The sequence below is a fragment of the Dendrobium catenatum genome, unplaced genomic scaffold (genome assembly GCF_001605985.2).
Source record: "Dendrobium catenatum unplaced genomic scaffold, ASM160598v2 fragScaff_scaffold_421, whole genome shotgun sequence".
Lineage (NCBI taxonomy): Eukaryota > Viridiplantae > Streptophyta > Magnoliopsida > Asparagales > Orchidaceae > Dendrobium > Dendrobium catenatum.
Window position 1 is genome coordinate 246,939 of NW_021318883.1, and position 18,271 is coordinate 265,209.

General features: G+C 37.6%; 1 protein-coding gene across 1 annotated transcript in view; it reads left to right on the forward strand.

Moving 5' to 3' along the window:
• LOC110110266 (GPI transamidase component PIG-S) overlaps window positions 1-18,271 on the forward strand; it is a 47,716-nt gene that overhangs the window by 16,076 nt on the left and 13,369 nt on the right. The window contains exons 8-10 of the mRNA XM_020841663.2: window positions 8,485-8,615; window positions 15,889-15,970; window positions 16,062-16,109. Coding sequence (XP_020697322.1) covers window positions 8,485-8,615; window positions 15,889-15,970; window positions 16,062-16,109 — 261 coding nt within the window. The remainder of the gene's footprint in view (window positions 1-8,484; window positions 8,616-15,888; window positions 15,971-16,061; window positions 16,110-18,271) is intronic.

The window sequence follows — 18,271 nt, forward strand, 5'->3', positions numbered from 1 at the left end:
TTCTCGTTTCAAATTGACATGGCTGTTGCAAAGTGAGGTGGAATACAACCATATTCAAGACATTGTGAAGGACTCACGTAATGTTTGCCGATGGAGAAAATGACGATACACATATCTCAGTCAACAATTTTCATTCCTTTTTTGATCCATCTAATTTTGTATGGGTGGGGATTCTTAGTGGTTCTAAGTTGTAGTACTTGGACAGTGGAATAAGAAATGATGTTTTCAGTGCGCCTGTAGTCAGTTAGCAGGTCACATATCTTTCCATTAACGGTGCATTGTGTTTGAACAATGCTTTGCGTTGTGAATTGACAAGTTGTCTCGATGCTAGGAATTTTACCAAGTTGTAAACCACAGGTTTGCCTTCATTAGCAATTCTAGTTGTTTCTTCTTATTGTCAACTGACATGTATTCATGAAGTATGGAAAGAGATCACATTCGAGTTCGAACCAGTGGATAAGGTGGATAAAGAGACAAAATAAGCGCGTATAATTTAGCAATTCCTGTTTGTTCTCCTAATTGATTGCAATGAAACTTGGCCCAATCTTTCTTTTCCTCAAAAAAAGAAAGATTGGGCCGAAGAAAAAGAAAGACATCTTATACTAATCCTTACCATGCTCACCTTTTAGCAATTGTAATTGTTGCTTGTTAGGGCATTTGTTGGACTTTTGATTCACTTGGAAGCATTAAAAGCATTTAAGAGTGGTAGTTCTTGCATACGGCTTTTCCTTAGCTAGAACTTTTGTCCTGTTATTAGGCCTCAGATCTTGTGAATTTTCACTGGATATCTGTTGGTGTGGTGATGGTAATTTAGGTACAGGGGAATTAAGCTTAGAGTTTTCCAAAGGTTGTTCATTGAAATATCGCCTGAGGGTTGATTTTGTGATTGGCTTTGCAATTGCAACTCCGCCTTTAAAGCAAAATGCATGGCCTGTGACAAATTCCATACGACATTGACCTCTAATTTGTCATGTGTTGCATCAGATTAATTGAGATTGTTTCATGCGCTAAGACTATAAAACTCCTCAGGGTACTCACTAAGCCCTTGCAAATAAGCTATACTTAAAGTATGATATTTGTTCAAAATCAGTGGGTAGCAAGTGTCCACGAAGCAAATATTTCTTCCAAAATCACTTGTGTACTTTCCCCTTGCCCTCTCTGCGGCAATGTTGCAACAATTGCAACCACCATGCATTGGTTCCACCCTTTAAATGACACATTGCATATTTGATTTTTTTTTTCAACAGCAATTTTCATATATTAAAAAAATGTTTAGACGATGCATTCCCAATCCAAATAGTCCTCGATGTGCAATTGATTGTCAAAGAAGGAAATGTCTAGCTTCACCTGGAATTCACCAGGTTCCTAAAAGTGCTCCTTACGCTAGCGTTGAGGCTCATAATATGGCATTTGTTCATCGTCGGTTGAATCTAAGATGTGCTGTCGAAGTTGACATTTGAGTTTTTCCTCTTAATTAGTAATGCCCAGGGCGATAATAGGATGCCATCTTCCAATTTGACCGTCTTCTGGTTATACACAGGGTGTCGGTGTGGTTGCCGGTATTTGAGGACGGGCAACAGGATTTAACACAGCCCTTGTTTTGAGGTTCTGCAACTCATTTCTCTCCTCCATCAAGAAGCAAAATATTCTGCTGTTAGCTCGTTTAGTTGCCGAGTGATGGTAGCCTGGGCTGTCCATAAGGTGTCCAAACTCTGAGCGCCGTCCTGAGTTGATTTTCTACTGCCTTCAGCCATGTCTTCCCCTGGTATTCTAGCTCTGACAACTTGGCGTTGAATCAGGTGAAAAACACAATAGAACAGTAACGGAAATGTATTTTATTGAGTTTTTCTATATGCCCCCTTACAGCTATTCGATAATTTATATACACACACACCCAACTACATTCATCAAAACAGAAATAAGATGGTATGTGTACTACATAACCGAAATTGGAATAAAGCTGCTAATGTAAGTGGTCAGAGTAGTGGTAAATGAAGGCGATATTCTGGAACAAGAATGAGCCACATCAGATCTCTTCTAAGCAATTTTATGTTAATGTCCTGTGAAACCTTGATTGCAAACATGAGGTAGTATAATACGGTATCATTTATTTGCTTCTTTTCTTAGTTAACTTGGTATTGACAAGCACATGGAAAGCTAGTTTTTATGTGTCATTCTATATTAAGGTGAAGGCTGCACCAGAAGGCTGATGTCTTGCGAGTTTTTGTATTCCCTTTTTCTTGCTACCCGCTTTAACCTATTTGCAATGATTATTCTTTAATCCATGTTTTAGTTCACTCTGTTATTTATGATTTTATGAAACTAAAGGTCACAGTAGCGACACCTGTCCACTTCAACGATTTTCCAATTTTCTTGTTTTGTCTTCAATCTATGTTTCTGCCCTGAAGAAGTTTATCGAATTGACAGAAGTAGTTGGATTGGTTATTTGTTAACATTCATTCAAAGCTGAATATTAGTTGTTTATTTTTCCAATTTTCACTTTAACATTAACCAGGAATTTGAAGTCTGTAGTACATTGTATAGTTCTCAACTCCAGGGGAAAGTATTATATTTTATGCTTAAGTCTAGTATGCCAACCAATTAAATAAAAAAATTACAAATAGGTTGAGGTCGTTTGAATAAATTATCTGGAGGTGTAATTTTTAATTTATGTTGGATCCTGTCTTTATAGCATTTACATTTCTTAAATTTGTGTAAAGTTTAAGGTTAGGGCATCTTCAAATAAAATTATCCTTGCATTTATGAAGTGCAACATGTTTTTATACAAACCGATCATATGTATTAGGATTATGCATTCCATAAGTTGATTCCTCTAAGATATGACCCACATTGATACATGATGCTTAAGGGTCTAGTATTTCTATTGTAACTTGGATGATGCAAGAAAAATAGAATTGGTGGATCAAAGACTAATAATACACAAATTCACTCTTTCTTGGTGCACAGAATAAAAACCAAAAAAAGAATTTGACTCAAAATGATAATGCAATAATTAAATTGGAAGAAATCAATGAGAAATTCAAACCATGAGAAAACATCAAGCAATTTAATTTTCCATCAAAAGTGAAATGCTGGTCGTATTAAATTTGATTAAAATCAGGAGCTCGAACAAAGCCAATAACAAAACCTATAGAAGAAACAAAATATAAAGAAAACGAGACCCCCTAAGTGAAGAAAATCATGCATCATGTTGGTACAGGGAGATGATTCCCAATGGAGTTAAGTGGTCACAATTGTACAACACTCGAATGAATCTTGCATCAGCAGGCATACAAGCTTGAAAATAGAAATAAAATTTTTATCTCATATTACATACCTCTGGTGACTATTTATACTCTCATTGAATGTCTCATATGTTTACTTGATTATAGACATAAATCCAAATTGAAAAAGAAAAGGGAGAGAGAGAGATGCTACTACGTATAACAAATGAACTTGGACGGCAAACTGTTCACAAAAATCTTATAATTAAGATAAACCAGCAAGCCAACATAAATCTCTTGTTTGGGATAGAGCCACCCGGTATACTGTGCCTCAAGAAAAATATGCGAGACAACCAAAACCCATATGCAGACCATACAAAGCAAAGTGCCGCCTTAGGTGGAGATATGGACAAAAGAGACCTGCATCTGTAATAATTGTTGATGCTACATTCTCGCTTTAATCAGCCTTGATCGTAAAAATTTGACTTTGATGAATTTATGGTCTGGCAGACAAGAAGTGTTGCACTTCTTTTAATTTAATCCAAAAACTTCACAAGAATATCTATTACACTAGTGTACAAGATTTTCTTGAAATCATTATCTATAACAGACAGTCTCATCATCCCATATAACTTCAGGAAAGCGATATTTAGATTTGTCCAGCAATGCGTTAGATGCTGGTTCATGAGGAGTTGGAAAGAGAGGAGTTGAAGGAATTGACAATAAATTTATGAAATAAGATTTAGATCAGATGCATTAGAAATTGGATTATTGCCAAAATTCATTGGAAGTCTAATTTACAAGCATTAGTTCCAATACGCCACAAGAGTTTAAACAACTTTGTTTTTCTTGAATTTAATTTTGTAAGATTTCTGAAGGAAGCATTTCTGAATTTTGACACATTTTTTGTTCTATCGCTTGGTTTAAGTTTTGCGTACCTACTACTTACAATAGCTAAGAGCTTACAACTGCTATGATTAACAGTTAATGTTTTGCGAATTACCAAAATATCCATGGAAAATTACCTAATATATCTAAGTTTAAATTTGATGTTACATCTTGACCAATGATCACTAACATAAAGATAACTATGGGAAAAATGATATAAAACATGTGTGCATCACTTTACCTGCTAAACAATGTGAGCTTGGCCACTTATATTCTCATGCATATTATATGTTATTGCTAGACACGCCTTAAACTTGTCTGTGAATCGTGAATGATAATTCAACACTTTTCACTCAAAATATTAACATAAATTACTCTGTCTCATCACATGATTCCAATGTTCTTATTGTAAAAACAAGTAAAAAAAAAATGATACGTTACCTAGGTAAATATTTGAAGGTAAATATTTATTGCTTTAGCATGTAATGTTTGTTCAAATTATGCAACTATATGTAGAAGTTTATGTATCATGTAAGAATTTAACTTTAGAATTTCTAAGGAAAGTAAAAATTCTCAAGAAAATTGGGGCCTTTAGAAACATTTCTGACTTTGGTGGTTAGTTTTTTTTTTTTTTCATGAAAAGTATCAAAATGATCCTTTAATTCTTTAGGAAGGATCAAAAGGGACCCCAATTATATTGGTCCCTCAACTCTTTAAATCCTAATGTTAAAAAAAAAAAGTGGCATGGCCGAAGAATGGCGGAAGGTTATATTCGAAATAACAGAAAATAAGCAATATCAACATATACGAACCCAAGAGCCTCACGTTGAAACCCCAACGACGAAAACACATAATTTTTGACCCCCTTCTTCGAAGCCTCAGCAGCTTGGACCTTCAGCTTCGAACATCGACTTCCAACCCTCAGTTGCTTCTTCCCCTTGTCTAGAACTCTCGGCAGCTTCGAACCCTCGCCCATAGCTTTGACCCCCTGCTTCGAACCTTCAGCATCTTCGAACCCCTGCCCGCAGCTTCGATCCCGCAACGACATTGAACCTTATGTTGAAACCTAGCGATGAACTGATGGGATGTCGAACCCTCACCATCAAAATCATCGCACCGCAACCAAGAAGGATACCTTTTCCATGGAGTCAGCATCTTTCAGCTAACTTGCCCAGTCATTCCCTTGAGCAAAGACTTGCGTAATCAAGTTCCTTCGAGCAAAGACTCTCCCAGTTGCAAATATTTTTACCAATAATAATTTATAAAATATATATGACATTTTTAAAATTATAACTAAAAATATGATAGGAAGCACTTGTAGAAATCAAACAACCCTTGTCTGAATTTTAATTCCAGCAATCTCAAACACAATCCACAAGAACTATGGGGATTGACAAGAGAAAACCTTTTTAATTGATGATATATGGAAGAAAAATAAACAAAATACAACGGATCTTCAATTGAAGAGGAAGATCCAGCTCTCCCAAGTCCTTAACCACCAGTTAGAGCCCAATCAACCTAAGAACAATCTAAATTCAGCAAACAAGGCATAATCTTGATCCCAGGGAAATAACCTACTTAAAATAAACAACAAATTTTTAAATCCCCAAACAACCCTTTGATTTTCCCTTCTAACCTCCCCCTTTTCTCCTCTTCAAAATTGCCCTTGGGCCCCACACAAAAGGGCATGCAAACATCCTAGGCAGAAGCTTGTTTTGCCTCAAATATGCTAGAGCCGATCCAGGAAGGACTGGCTGGACCGGTCTAACTATATACCCCCCTCCCAAAGAACCACCTTGTTCGCAAGTGAAAAGACGACTCCTTCCTCAATTTCCTCATCCTTATAAATGGTGAGCACTTAAAGAGTTTGGTCCTTACACTTATACCCTAGTGTATACCTCTCCTCACAACTGAAACACAAACCCATCGTCCTCTTTTCCTGTAACTCAGTTTCTGTGAGCTTCTTGAAGCTTTTCCTAGGTCTACCTCTTATAATCTTTCCCTTTGGAGTCTCCCTAAGAATACCTGGTGCGGCTTCTTCGATGTCAAAAAGGTGGTGGTCATACTGTACGAACCTCTTGAGCTGCTGCCTCTAGCCCCTCTCTCTAGTTGCCTATAATTCTCCATTAATCGGGCTAACTCCATAGTCTCTCCCAAATCACAGGGCCTTATCACTTTAACCGCTACTCGAATCTCTGGTCTGAGCCCTTTCATAAAATGCCCCTCCAGTACAATCTCCAGAAGCAAGACTAGTCGGCTGGTCAGGTGCTCAAACAGCTCACGATACTCTTCTATTGCCCCCTCCATTAGGGCGAAAAACTGCTCATAGAAGTCTCTTCCCCTAATGGTTTGCAAACATTCTAACAAGCATTCCTAAACTTCCGTGTATACATCCACTGGTACCATGCCAATGCTTTTCCCTCCACGAACATCCCGACTGTTGTACCATCTCAGTCTCCGTTAACCTATTGACGGTAAAGTATGTTTCCACCCTGTATATCCACCCATGTGCATCATCTCCTTAAAAAATAGACATCTTTAGCTTCCTCACCCTCGGTTCTTCTCCGTTCCTTCTATTTCCTCTATAATGTCCCATTTCTCAAGGGGGTGGTTCCCTCCAAGTGTCCCAATCATCTCTTCTATGCTCTTACCCAAATCTTTCATCAAAATCTCACATTTATTTTTCAAATTCAGCACCCTTAGATCTTAATTAGCCATTCTCCTTTCAAATTCAGCCCATCTCTTTTCAAATTCAGCACCTTTTCGATCATAATCAGCCCCTCTTGTTTTAAATTTCGCCTCTCTCAAATTCAACACCCCTTCGTTCAAGCCCGACCCCTTCACTTCTCTCCCATACACTCTTTCCGACTCCTCCCTAGGAATAGGCTCTATGGGAGACATTTCTCTCTTCTATCTCCAAAATCTTCACCTCTTGATCTTCACTTCGCCTTATCGAATTATGGTTTTCCCCACTTACTTAGCTGCCAGCGGCTTCCCTCGCCTCTGATGACATCGTCTTGGGTTGGCCATCGAGCTAATTCTTCAACATCTCCTCCATGATGGAAAATTTCCCATCAATCTTCCCATAAACGGCTGAAATTTGACTTTTGAAATCTAAAAATTGAGTTTAGAGATTCGAATTTTTAATTTTAATTGTCTGATCTTCCCCTCTAATACTTCTACCTTTCTTACTGCTAGGGTACCCGAATCTAGCTCCAAACAACAAAAATGGAAAAAATAAAAAACAATGAATTTGGTCGTCAAATTACAAAACTTAGCAATACGGAGGGGAAAAAGTAGCAGAAATCCGCAAGGAAGTCCTATATTTCCGCACAGGACAAGGCTCTGATATCAATTTGATAGGAAGCATTTGCAGAAATAAAAGAACCCTTGGTTGAATTTTAATTCCAACAATCCCAAATACAATCTACAAGAAGAACTATGAGGAATAACAAGAGAAAACCTTTTTAATTGTTGATATATGGAAGAAAAACAAACAATATATATTGTATCTTCAATTGGGGAGGAAGATTTGACTCTCCTAAAACATAAGTCCAACATCCATTAGTTTGGATGGTGGGACCAAAATGACCCCATTTTAAGAGTTGAGGGACTAAAATGATCCCTCAATATAGTTGGGGATCATTTTGATCCTTCCTAAAGATTTAAAAGACCATTTTGATTATTTTCTTTATTTTTTTTCTTTGCATGTTTCTTTTCCGGTCTCTTGTAAGGCATTTCCTGTATAAGACGGGAATCTGATCGAGAGAGACAAGTAATATATGTAGAGATTAACTTAGGGTCCCTCTACCATTATCTGGATGTACCTCATTTATGAAACTTTGATAATTTGTGACAATTGCGAAGCATGATGTTAACTTGAAGAAAAATGATTCATCTGTTCTCATGCAGTTATTTAGTTGTTAGATGCAATCCTTATAAATTATTTTCGTATACTATTTTGTTTTCTTACCGGACATAGGAATTTTGGCAATCATAAAGCACTCAATCTATTGCAACTTGTAAGCCTCTGGATCTCTGTTGATTGATTTAAGTAAGCTTCTCGAGTTTTCCATTCTTGTTGGTAGCATTCACTTGATCCAGAGCTACAACAATTTGTTATTTTATTATGAGTCAAGTCTAAGAGGAAATTTCCATCAACAACATTGTAGGCTGTCCGTGCTTAATATCAGTATATACACCCTTTATTCACGCCCTTATTGCAATTCTTGAACTGTTATTGGTTGTTTAACGATAAAGTATAACAAATAATTTCTAACATTTCAGTTTTATTTCTGATCACTACTCTTGCCGGTAACTTTTATCTCGCTAGTAGATTAGTATATTCTAATTTATGCTTATTTAAAATCAGGATCTTCAGAAGATTTTTCACGTGATTGTCGGGCAGCTTCGTCTTCTGTTTGGTTTTAAATCTGATTACATTCAAGATGATGGTATGGACCAGATTAACATTTTGGCAAGTGAAAAAGGCTTTACAGAATGGTAAGTTTGTTTTCTTTTGGCTGAGAGCTATGTAATATATTGTTCAAATATATTGTTCAAGTGAAACACAACTGTTGCAGTTCTTGGGGGCAGTTTTGAGTTGCATGGTGCTGTCCGTTTGTTCTATTGATTTACCCTATCTTTAGGCTACAGTTATCTGCATATTTTAAGCAGAAAATCCTCTCAAATGAGACACCCATCATATATGAATCATTATGATTTCTCAGACGTGATAAAAAAATGTGTATTAATTTCTAATATCCTCGCAGATAAATTTTTTGTGGTTTGTTCTTGTTAAATTCAGAGAATTGGAGAGGGGAAAAGGCTTAATTTTATTGCACAAACTAATCCATATTTATAGATCTGTGCAAGATATTTTAATAAATAAATAAATAACTACATAATCATGCATAATTGCCCTAATATAATCCTTACTAAATCAGCCACTCAAATATGGAAGGAGATCGGCGTGATCCAGGTGAGCTTCCCACGGATCCCCATGCTGGCTGTGGGGTCAAGAGTCAAGGGATGACTGGGATTTAACACTCCCCCTCCCATGGATCCCTATGTTGGCCATGAGATTGAGGGTCAAGGGACGGCTGAGATTTAATACTCCCCTCAAGATGATGAATATAAATCTGTCATTCTCAACGTGGTAATTAGTCGCAGAAAGGTAGAGTTATTTGGTCCGTTGGTAAGAATGTCTGCAATCTAATCTTTTGATGAGACATGGTAGATACATACAAGACCATTGTCAAATTACTCATTTATAAAATATCTGTCCACTTATATATACTAGGTCCTTTCATGCTGAACCGAATTGTGAGCTATGCTGATTAATGATTTATTGTCACATTGTAGCTTCATGGGTCCTTCCCATTTGATCCGTAGGTCTTCTAGAATCATCTTGATCCATAGTAGTTCACATATTCCTAGGGTCGTAGCTCTGAACTCCGCTTCTGCACTAGACCTTGCCATCACATTATGTATTTTACTACTCCATGTAATAAAGTTTTCTTCAATGAATGTGCAATATTCTGAGGTAGATCGCCTGTCTACTGGTGATCCTATGTAATCTGCATCAATATATACTTCTAGGGTTATTCCACATTCTCTTCTGGAGAGAATCTCTTTTCTTGAATTCTCCTTAAGGTCGTGCAATATTCTGTCTACTGCTTGCATGCGAGTCTACTTGGATTTTGCTTGAATTGACTAACCATGCTTACAACAAAGACTATATATTCTTTGGTGTGGAAAAGGTAGATCACTTTTTTCACAAGTCTCTAGTAAGCTCCCTTATCTACGTCTGGATCCTATTTAGCTTCCCCAATTTGAGATTTAGTTCTACTAGTATTAGTGCTAATTTAGAAGCTACTTTACTTATTTTTTTAAGAAGATCAATAATGTATTTCTGTTGTGAAATGAAGATTCCTTTGCTGGAGTCGGCCACTTTAATTCCATGGAAATATTTCAACCTACCAAGTTCTTTGATATCAAATTCCTTTGCAAAACATTTCCTTAGAGTCACTTTTTCCTTTTCATAATTTCCAGTAAAGATGATATCATACACATAAACTAACAAAATTGTGACTCCCCTTGAGTCTAAGTGTTTGAAGAATAGTGTAGATCCCCTTGGCTCTGTCGATATCCATTGAGTAGCAGAATCTTTCAAACCAAGCTCTAGATTACTACTTCAGCCCATATAGAGCATTTTTTATTCCACACACTATCATCCTCAGACTTTTTCTTGAATCATGGTGGAATCTAGGGGTGTTAATATTGGACCCGACCTAAAAACCCAACCCGAAAATTTCGAGTTTACCCGAACCCGAAATGGGTCGGGTTCGGATTGATCTGTTGACCCAAAAATGACCCAAAAACTCGTTTTGACCCGACAACCCGAGATTGACCTGTTTTAGACCCGAAAAGTGGAGTTTGACCCATTTTTGGACCCGAAAACTAGCAGTTTTTTGTCCGACCCGAGTCATTCGGGTCAGGTCGAGTTGACCCGGACTCGAAGCGGGTCGGGTTCAAGTCCGGAAAACCGCCCCGTTTGTAGAAACAGGTCGGGTTCGGGTTCGACCCGAAACTGACTCGTGACCCGAAATTGACACCTCTAGCGGAATCTCCATAAACATTTCTTCCTTCAAGTCCGCGTATATATGAATGCATTTTTGACATCAACTGTTCCATATGCTAGTTATAATTATACTAGTGAGAGCGGGATCCTCATAGTATTCGTCTTGGCCACATGTGCAAAAGTTTCCTAATAGTCAATATCGTACGTCTAAGTGTACGATTTCGCTACCAATCTTGCCTTATACCTTTCTAGTGTATTATCAACTTTATATTTTATAGAGAAAACCCATTTGTTGTTGACTATTCTTTTCCTACTGGTAGGTTGATGATCTCCTAGGTATTGTTCTTCTCCAGGGCTTGCATTTCATCTTTCATGACGCTTTCTTAATTCTCATCAGATAAGATCTCAGAAATATTGTTAGGAATATTAATAATATTTAGTGTAATCAGGAAATTCTTGTGTGAAGGGGAGAAATTAAGGATACAAAATTAGTTATGGGATACACGAGAGATTTTTTAGGTGAACTTGTATTTACCTCAATTTCAAGAGAGTTTAGACTCTTGGATATGCTCTGGAGTATAGTTTTGATTTTTTACGTATGGAAATATACTTTTTCAAACCTATGTTATCCATAATAGCTTTGGCCACAGTTTTCTTGGCTTTTTTTTTCATGTTTAGGTGGATCGGTTTGAGGTGGAGTTGGAAGGTCAAAGGGTTCAAGCTCACTTTCCTCATCTTCCTCAATTTCAGTCTCCCCCTGAAGATGAGATTTGGTGAAATAGGAGTTTTGTTCATAAAAAATGACGTCAATAGATACAAAGATTTTCTTGGTGTTAGGGTGATAATACCTTATAATCTCTCTGGGTGGATGAATATCCGACAAAGATATATTTGAGTGTTCTTGGATTTAATTTTTCTCTATTTTAGCTGTGAATATGAACATAGTAAGTACACCCAAAGATTATGGGTGCGAGGTTGTTATGGGTTCGAAATTCAGGGTAAAAAGAAGACAAAATATACATTTGTATTTTTAGTCCCAAGATTTTTCAAGGTAGTTGATATATGAGATATGTGGCAGTCATAAGGGCTTTCCCTTGGTAGGATTTGGGTATATTGTGGTTGAATAGAAGTGTCCAATTTCATTTTGTTGTGGGTTTGTAAATGTAGGAAGCTTTATGAATGATATCTACCTTTTGAGAATAAGAGGATAATGTTGGTTAAAATAGTTTTTGGCATTTTCGGAATGAAATTTTCTTATTTTCATCCTGAATTGGTTTTGGATTATGGTGTAAAAAATTGGGAGGGCAGTGATAATATCGAATTTTGTTTTGAAGGAGAAAGATCTAAGAGATTCGAATGCAGTTGTCAATGAAGGGTACAAGCCAAATGTTAGGGATTTTTTAGGGTCCCCAGATACTATGAATAAGGTAGAATGGAGTATGACATCTCTCATTTTTGTTTGGAAAAGAAAATTATTTATGCTTGGCTAACTCACAGGTTTTACAATGGAATGATTAATTTTTCAACTCATAAAAAAATTTCTGAATATATATTTTTTAAGACATCAAAAGATAAATGTCTTAATCTAAAATGATGAAGCTAAATAGTATATTAATTATTAAATTGGGATAACATAGAATAGCCATTATTGATAATAGTGGATTGCTCAACTCTTCTAGGTAGTACAATCTATATTTTTCCTTAGCAAGTCTTTGTATGAAGATTAATTTTGTGGATAATTGAGGTACGTGGAGCATATTTTTTAGAGTGAGAAAGGGAGATGAGGGTGTGTCTTTTTGACTTGCTATTGTGGTAAGTGAGTCATGTGATGATTTTCTTATCACTTGGGTAAAGAGTGTAGTTGATGAAGTGGGCAATGGAGTGTCATGTTATATGTGGCTCTCGAGTCAAAGGATCCATAAACCTTTCAAATGATTTCTAGAGACATTTAATCCGATGGATATACAAAACTGATGTGAAAGTGCAAGTGGAGTAGAAGCAAGTGATTTTTTAAAGGATACTAGGAGTTATTTACTTTATCAATATCTTCTCTATTGAGCTCTCTATAGATGGACTACATTTTTGGATTGGGCTGACTTGTTATAATGTTAGCTCGTGGTATCCACTTTTGGCCACTTCTTTGTTTCCACTCCTTACGTGGGGGCTTTCTATGTAACTTCCAGCAGGTCTCTTTGTATGTCTTGGTTTCTTGCCATAGATGAACAAAAGAGAATCTTTGTCATTAGATTTTGAGGATTTCTTACCACTTTCCTTCCATATCGCCTCTTTAGCTTTCACCATTGTCGAACCATCAGCAACCTTTGGTTACAGCATTACCCCTCGTCGGCTTTCCTCAGCACAAATGAGAGAAATGGTCTCATTTAGTTAATGTGTCCCCTCTTTGCAAAGGATTTGAACTCTAACCTGATCAAACTCTTTATTTAATTATGCAACAAAGTCATACACTCTATCTTTCTCTATAATGCTTTTTAGGACAACATCATCTTCTCGACATTTGGTCTCCATACATCTGTAGTGATCAAGTTCTTGCCACAAGCCTTGAAGGAGAGTGACATATTCAGTCATGATCTGGTTACCTTACTTTGTGCTTATTACATTGACTTTAATTTTGAAGATTTGAGTAGTATCTCAAGCTTTTGAGAAGGTTTACTTGGCAACAGCCCATATGTAGATAGGAACATGAAAGTATTACTAATTTCTGGAGTCATGGAATTTCGTAACCATGATATAATCATGGAATCCATTTCGTCCCATGCCCAAAAATTAGGATCTCCTTTTGGTCCAACCCCAAGGTGGTGATTCATCTTTCATTTTTCTTTCAAATAGGCCTTCACAAATTGACACCATTTCAAGTAATTCTTCCCATTTAAGTGATAGAAATGTTATATATTTTGGTGATCTCCTATTCCTTGGTGCACCATAGAGCGATGAAGGTTATATCAATCAAGCCAGCAAGATGTTGGAAGCAATGAAAGCTGCGTTTGAACAGTAGCCCTCAGGATACCGGTAATGACAATAAAGGTTGGTGGTGCGACAACAATGTAAGTGGATTAATTATCCTTCGAGTTCATCTCTTTCTCGGCTTGTCATTAGCGTATGCACATGGAGACTTTGTCTCCTATTCGATCGGTCCAAGGAGGCGAAGACAAAGCTTCTAGTGGCACGCAGAGAACATATTGCTCGGCTTGATACTCAGACTCTGCTCTTTTGCTTAGTCGACACTACACATCATATATAGGATCGAAGATCGAGCCCGATCCTTCTCTAAATGTTGCCGCTCCCTTGAAAGGAGGTCCTGGTCGCTGTCCATACACACGATCCCGCTTGGTCCAGAGACACAATCTCGTTCGGTCTAGATGCAAGATCTCTCGTCCCGTGCAGTCGTATGCATGCAAGAGGAGGCTCTCGCTCAGCTTCGCTTGGTTCCGCCCTTGATGCAAGATTAGCCCTCCCGCTCGATCTCGTACTCCCTCTTGATAGATGCACGTAAGAGGTAGAAGGACCAATATTCCTCAGAATTTTGGTAGTGAAGGGCGGCGGTGGGAACCTAGCTCAAGGGAGGGCCGACAATGAAGGCATTAAAGTTGAAAATTTTAGAATTCCGGCAAAGGCAATGAAGGTTCTGATATCATGTTAAATTCGGAGAATTGGAGAGGGAAATGCTTAATTTTATTGCACAAAATTATCTCTATTTATATATCTATATAAGATATCTTAATAAAGAAATAAATAACTATAGAATCATGTATAATTGCCCTAATATAATCATTCCTAAATTACCCACCCAAATATGGAAGGAGATCGACATGATCCAGGTGAGCCACCCACGAATCCCCATATTGGCCGTGGGATCATTGGTCAAGGGATGGTTTGGATTTAACACTCCCCTCCCACGGATCCCCATGATTGCCATGGGATCAAGGGTGAAGGGAGGGCTGGGATTTAATAGTTCCTATCTTCACATGTAAATCCGCACCTTAACATTAACATGTTGTACCCCATTTAGTTCAGTGTTTTAGTTGGGAATACTTTTAGCTGTTCTATAGTGGAGAGTAGTTCTAAAATAACGTGAATGCAATTTATGAATTCTTGCGTTTAAATATTTATTTAAATTGGAGTAATTTTATTGTACGAACTCTTAGTTACTAAAGTACTCTATCTCCACATCACTTGAGAGCTGATCTCCTTCTCTTGACTTTTGACACCAAACTATCGTCGAGTATTGACCCTATGTTGGTTCAGAAAAATGATGACAATTCTAAATGATTACCAAGATCTGATGGATATTTTTAAATGTGATTTTATGGAAAACTTTGCTAATCTATTGTATCTGAGATCTATAATAGTTGATATTATTTCATTGGATATAATTGTTGATATTATTTCATTGGAAGCAATAATGACACCTTCCCTACTTAGCCTATGGGACAACATATCATATTAAGTTCTTAATCCCCCCTCTGCTGAATAAAGCTATGCACTTATGCAATTAATGAATGTTCCCTAAAGATTTGATAACTTTTAAAAGGATATGGTATTTAATAATTTGTTTAATTTAGTTTATTAGCTGGTTTATGTTATGAGCTAGTCAATATGTTGCGTAGTTATGAACTATAATTCATGAACTCGTAAATGCTATTATATTTTTCTCTTTGTTTTCAAAATTGTGGTTACATGTTGACTGCGGTTCAATCACTTTGCTGCATAATAATGTCGTGGTGTTTGAAGGAAAACGGGTGAGACTGGATAAATGAATCAAGGGTTAACAGATCAACTATACAATTTTATAAATTTTGGATTTGCTCATGACACTTTTATGACATTGACAGATTGAAATTTCGAAGATGAGATTGATATTCAGATTGTATGGATTAAGGCTGTTTTAAGTATATGGAATAATAAACAAAGTTTAATTTTTTAATATAGTAAGATCTGTTAGGGTTCCTCCGAGAATGATAATAAATATATATTAAAAAGCAATGAGTGCAGCCTTGGAGTTTGGAAGGATGTCTGTATTAATCTGTAACATTATTGCGAGTGCTACTAAAAATCAAAAGAAGTTGATACTTTTCAAATGGTTTGGTTAATTTTGTTTTGGTATTCATTAGCTTTGGTGCTTTCAAAGGTGTTGAGGAAGCTAATTTTGTACTTCTCAACTTTTTTACATTATAGGGAACTGGATGTACTGTACCGTCACCATGCATGCTACAATCTTATATCATGTACCACCACTCTCGAGTCTCTCTCAAAACTGGTATTCTTTCAGCCCTCTTTTGGTATATCGAAAAGCAATGTTAGTTTCTACTTATACATCATAATTTTGTTTCTAAATGTTAAATGTACAGGTTCAGTCACTTCCCAGAATGATTATTATGGATGACATAGGAAAGCAGGTCTGTTTCATAGTTGTTTATATTTGAGCATAATGAAATTTTACTTCTTCAATGAATTTTCATTTATTATGGGAACCATGTAAAGTTGTTGGCATTGCAATTAGCATCATTTTAATCAAATTGATTTACATCCTTATCATTGTGGATCTCAACCATTTAGAATGTATATGATCGTTATAGCAATTATTTTCATTTAGACTCATGAATTCTCATTCCCCATTCATTCTGATGTGAATCAATCATGCGATGAAATGTGAATTGCACTAAAAATTAATAGAAATATTGAATAATAGCTTGCTACCAAAACTTTATGCGTAATCAATTGAAGTTCAAGAATTAGAAGACGAATAATTAAGTAACAACAAGAAATCACAGTCAGAGATTAGAAGGCTTTTCAAAATAACATCAAAACTTCAAGTAATGCGAATAGCTAAAATTAACAAAGCCCCAAATTTAAGGTTTAGATCCTTCACCTTAGGATCCATCATTGAATTTAAAGTGGAGGCTTAGCCGAAAAGGACAGTGAGCAAGCTTAGCGATGCTACGAGTAGACAAGTGATCTTGAGGGGACTCGTCGCCGGGGAGGGAGCCGGATTCGGAGGAGCGGGTGGACGGCCTTCGATGATCCACGTGTAGACAGAGAAGTGGTCGTCGATGGACTCCACTAATGGTGGTAGAATCCTCTCCAAGTATTCCTCGACGGTGTCGTCAAAGTCGAAACCGACGTCGAAGAAAGGTGACCGGAGAATATTGACCCTTCCGCGGTTGTCGTACTCAAACCCGTAATTCCATTCGGGTTCCTCCATACATTCTTGGCGGCAAGGGTGAGCGGTCGTCGCGGGGCGTCCTCAAGGGGATGAGAGGGGCGGCACGGGCGTTGGAGGTGAAACGGCCAAGAGTAATGTGTTGAGAGAGGTTGGGCCAATGGTGGAATCCAAAAGAGAGGTGCAGGAATTTCTGCAGGAAAACTGTTTTTGGAGAGTTAATGGGAGAGATTTAATTTGAAAATCAAATTAAATCAATGAGGGAGAAGGGGCGGCTAAGAGAGAGGGTTTAGGGGCTGAAATTGTGGAGTTAATGGGGTGATTAGGAGAGAGAGAAGAGCCCAAGGAGGGGCCGGCCAAGGGAGAGAAAAGGGGGGGAAGAGGAGATTAAGCAAGTGGGGTCCACACAATTAATCTCAGATTTTATTAAAATCTGAAATTAACAATTCAGTTTTGGATAAAAGAAAGGTTTCCTAACTTAAGCATTTAATTGGATTGAATTTGAATTTGAATTTCAAATCCAATTCCAATTTATTTGATTGCTTAAATTAAGGAGGTGATTTAGGTAACATTAAATGCTAATGAAACCCAAACATTTCAGAATTTTGAAAACTGAAATAGGAGGGAAATAGGGGTGGCGGCTGCAAGGAGGGAGGGGCCGGTGGACTGGAGTGGCCGGCGGCTGCTGGGTGGGGGTTTGGGCCGGCGGGAGGGAGACCTGGCTGGGGCCGGCGGGAGGGGGTTTTGCTGGGACAGGATGGCCAGTGAGGCCGGCGGCTTGGCTGGGACGGGATGGCCAGTGAGGCCGTCGGCTTGGCTGGGCCCAAGGGAGGCGGCACTAGGATGGAGGGGAAGGGAAATTTTGAAGAAATCTGAGAATTTCTTCCAACGATTTCCTCGCCTCGAATTTCTGCTCAACTTCGCCTTCACACTACAAGCATGGATTAAATCTAGAACTCACGGAGAGATCTAGTTCTCCCTTTGAACTCACTAAGAGATCAAAGGGAAATGCACTCACAAAGAGAACAAAGGAGGATAATTTTCATTTCATCCAAAAACTAAAAGATTACAATGCATAATGCCTCATATAAGGAGGCTCAAACTAAAGGAAAAGAAAAGACATAAACGCCCTCGGGGCTACATAAGTCAAACAATGCCCTCAGGGGCAAACTAGGAAAACTAAGAAAAGAATACATGACATAAGCTGTAAAAACTCAAAAAGTAGAGGCTCTGGATCGTAGCCGTCGATTTGCGCCGTCGGCGATGGTTCACGTGTCGAAATCTGATGTCCCCATCACATTCTTGTTAGGTGCTTACATGAGATGCTAAATTGATAAGAAACACTTGTAGATTTCAAGTAAATCCTATCAATATCAGAAAATCGGCTAGAAACTCTTC